The 4,097-nt window shown below is 38.7% G+C and overlaps 1 protein-coding gene across 1 annotated transcript; it reads left to right on the forward strand.

The window, feature by feature from the left end:
- Nucleotides 1-3,299: 3,299 nt before the first annotated feature.
- On the forward strand, nucleotides 3,300-3,596 carry Tceal7 (transcription elongation factor A like 7). The gene has a single exon (XM_059250516.1). It carries the CDS (start codon nucleotides 3,300-3,302, stop codon nucleotides 3,594-3,596), a length of 297 nt encoding a protein of 98 aa, XP_059106499.1.
- The last annotated feature ends 501 nt before the right edge of the window (nucleotides 3,597-4,097 follow it).

Here is a 4,097-nt window from a genome sequence, read left to right on the forward strand (position 1 = left end):
TATTTAGACAAAAAGGGGGAATTGCTATGAAATAATCCTTCTGTACACTGTGAAAGTGTATTGCTCTCATTGCTAATAAAAAGCTGATTGGCCAAAAGCTAGAGAGGATTTTGGGGGAAGAAAGAATGCTGGGAAGAAAAAGAGTGGAGTCTGGGGAGTCATGAGCCAGACACAGAAAGAAGCAAGATGAATGTGTGCTGTCGAGAGAAGGTACCATTACGTGGCAGAGGCTAAATAAGAAATATAGGCTAATTTAAATGTAAGAGTTAGCTAGTAACAAGCCTGAGCTATTGGTTGAGCATTTATAATTTAGTCTCTGTGCATTTATTTTGGAGCAGGTGGTCCTGACAAAACCTCCACCTACAAATGGCACCCAACTGTTAGGAATGGTCATGGTTCAATGCAGAAAACTTAGACATTTTAAATGTCATGTGGAGCAGATCTCAGAGAGGTTAAAGGACCATAATCTGTTAAGTACATCTGGACTACACAAATTTAATTCCTAGTTACCTGTGTTATTTATTCTTGGATTACAAATTACTCTTACACTTAGTAATGAAAAATGACAAACTTTTATCATCTCAATTTCTTTGGGTCAAGGAGCTAGGAACAAGGCAGTTTAGGTTGGATGGTTTCACTTCAAGGTCTCTTACCAGACTGAAATGAAGGTGTTGATAACACTGGTGTCATATTAACATTCAGTTACAAGAAGATTCACTTCTTAAATTACAAATGTCTTAGTAGGATTTAGTTTCTAGTGAGCTTTTGGACTAAGAGCCTTGTTTCTTCTCTGATTGTTCACTAGCAGGTTTCTCTATTAAAGCTAATCATTCCTTAAAAATTGGTGCAACAAAGCTCTACTTCTTAAAAGATCTCTTCTTCTGCTCAGTTAACATTTTTTTCTGTAATCATTTATATCAAGCTTACTAATAGTGATTATATTTGCAATGAGCTACAGGCTTCCTAATAAACAAGACTGGAGAACGTTGCATAGTTTTTTTTTCCATTGCTTATTTTCAGGTAAACAAATCCATTTATATAAGTACTAAAATCCTTAGCAAGAAATGTTTCATATGGTGGTGGTTTCTATAACTTATTTCTTTAATATGGCAGAATCCAGTTTAGGAAAACATAAATAGGACAGAAATGTTTGAGAGAAGCAAACAACAACACAACAAAAGGTTCTGACTGAAGGCAAAGATTTTAAAAAGTGGGTTATTCAGGGCACAACGTTCAAGGGAATAAAAGAATATGTGGCATGGTATAAACTGTGAACGTGTGAAATCAAACCAGTAGATATTTGTGATTGACTTTTGAGGTCTGCATATCTAAGGACAGAATGCTGTGGGATTATAGTCTTAGTTATTCATGTGACAGAAGGACTTCACCTGCTCTAAAGTCTCTGTGAAAGGACATGCTCCAACTGCTCTGTACATTTTGAACTTCTAAAAATGTGCTTGCCTGAAAGGTCTATATTTATATTCTGACTTCATTAGCTGAAACAGGTGCTTGGGTCTTCTTATCTTCCTATTTTAATCTTTTTTCCAAATATGCATATCTTTACCATGTTTCAAATTATGAGACTTGTGTTTATGAAAATTTGAAAAATAAGAAAATACCTGGAAAAACGTAAAAATTTGTAAACCCAGTTTTCCCTCTTTTCCTAGTTTATCTCATATACTCCAATTTAGTTTCAAAGATTAGACTATAAGGAAAATGATACTTATTCATGTTAGAGGGAAGGGTGAGTAGAGGCAAGACTTTCCTGTTCTTGCAACCAAGACAAGGACGAGTAATCCTTTCTCTCAACACAACCCCTAAAAAAGGAATGATGGTTAATATAACCATGAGAAGATGCAGCCCCTCCCTGGTAATCAGAGAAAGGCACATTCCATCCATAAGGAGAAGGGGCCACTTTTGACCTCTGAAATTAGCAAAGGCAAAAATGAGTGACAGGGCCTGGTGTGGTGGGGGTGGGAGGTTAGTAGAGAGGTCTACTTTTGCAGCACTGCTGATGGGAGGGGAAAGTAGGGACCAGAGTTGGAAGATGACATAATCCTCACGTGATTAGAAGCTGACGTGAGCCCAAGTCGTTATATATCCATGTTTCTTTCTCCTCTGGGTACGAGCTCTTTACTGCCCCGAAGACTCGTGGCCAAGGAAAAGAGAAGGTAAATTCCTTAAATCCCAGCAGATTGGTGTGCAGAAACCACCAGGACCCGTTGGAGTGATGGTGGCTGAATGAGACCGGAATCCATCTAGACTTGTTTCCCCATATCTCTAGTAGGGGGATAGTTAATTGAATATGTATTAATTTTTAATTAATTCATCTATTTGCATGCATGTTTGTGAGCGCATGTTCCACTACGTATGTGTGTAAGTCAGAGGACAATATGCAGGAGCTGGTTCTCTCCTCCTACCACTTAGATCCCAGAGACTGAACTAAGGTTTTCAGGCTAAGCAGCAAGTGCCTTTACCCACTGAGCCATCTTGCTGGCCCAATAATTGTGTACTTGGAAAAGAACCAGGGAACATGCGGAAGGCTTGAGAAACAACTAGCAATTTAGTAATAACTGAGAAAGAATAGGCTTCTTTTGTCCCAGAAAGCTTTGCCCTCCTCTTTGTCTTTCCCCAATTCATTGAAAAACATGGTGGCACTGAAATTTGAGTTAATGGATGGAGAAAGACTGAATGTGTGGGATGGCGACAATAAACAGTGAAATAATTTAAAAATAATTCACCTCATTTAATACTAACGGACAATGGTGGGGTCAAAATGGGAGATGGGAGATGTCTACTCTTACAAGGACCAAGCCTGAGAGTGAGGAGTAGGGAAGAGGCACAAAAATTCTGGAGGACAAGAAAAGAACCAGACAGAAGATTAATTGAAACTACCACAATGATGAAAGTCCCAGATTCCAGGTAATGATAACATGTGTCTAGTCTCAATTCTCTCTTCCCTGATCCCTTGTTTCTGTTTGTAGGTCCAGGAATCTGTGTTCACAGATATCGCCCGACGGGAAAACAAGTGAGAAACTATCCTGCATTTGTACAGGGTAGTGTATGGGAGTCACTTAGACTAGGGTTCTTAGGGTGGGAGTTGTGGAGAGACGATACTGGGGGAAATTTTCAGCTTCCCTGGCCACTCGGTTTATCTACTGGCAAAAGGGTGGGTTCAGGATTGAGGGGTGGCAAAGAGGAAAAGGAGATTGGACAGGAAGCTAACTGATTGAAAAGTAAGAAAGTAATCCATCTCTGCATTTTCTCCCTGGAGTTACGTAGGAAACAACAACAACGTCATGCAAAAGTCCTGCAACGAAAAAGAAGGAAAGCCCAAGTGCAGTGAGCCAAAGATGGAGGACGAACATCCCCGTGGAGCATTCGAAGGCCAGCGAATGGAAGGGAATTTCAGACAGCGGCTGCTGCAGTCTCTTGAAGAATTTAAAGAAGACATAGACTATAGGCATTTTAAAGGCGAAGAAATGGCAGGAGAGGAAGACGAGATGGAAAGGTGTTTGGAAGAAATAAGAAATCTGAGAAAAAAATTCAGGGCTCTGCATTCTAACCATAGCCATCCTCGGGACCGTCCTTTTTAATGCAGTAGCCTCAGAAATTACTTTGCTATTAATACTGCCACTGCTTTCTGTTTCTATTTTTCTTTATAAATATTTGCTATCATTTCACGTCAATCCTTCACAAGTGGCTAGAGTTATATATAAATCTCATGTTGTACACATCTCACCTTTCAATTCTACCCCACTGATTTAATAAGAAGTTTTGTTCATTTACACAAGAGGACAATCATCTGGTAGTTCATCGTAAACCAAAAATTGCAAGCTACAAAGCATATGTCCATTTATGTATGACATCATGCGAAGTCTTATTCTATGCCAAAGAGGTGAATCTGTGTTCTCTTTCTTCTTATTTTCCACAAAATGAATATATGTATCTGTATTTATATTAATTTTGTATCACAAAATGAAAAATAATTAGACATAAAAGAAAGAGGTTTATCAATCACTTTTGGAAAGCAGTGGAACAGTAAACTTTTAATAGCAGAAGTACAAAAAAGGCATGTCAATTGCAAATTACCTTTG

Source organism: Peromyscus eremicus, chromosome X (assembly GCF_949786415.1).
Source record: "Peromyscus eremicus chromosome X, PerEre_H2_v1, whole genome shotgun sequence".
Lineage (NCBI taxonomy): Eukaryota > Metazoa > Chordata > Mammalia > Rodentia > Cricetidae > Peromyscus > Peromyscus eremicus.

Coding starts and splice junctions, on each gene's coding strand:
- Tceal7 (XM_059250516.1), top strand. CDS start 3,300: ATGCAAAAGTCCTGCAACGAAAAAGAAGGAAAGCCCAAGTGCAGTGAG.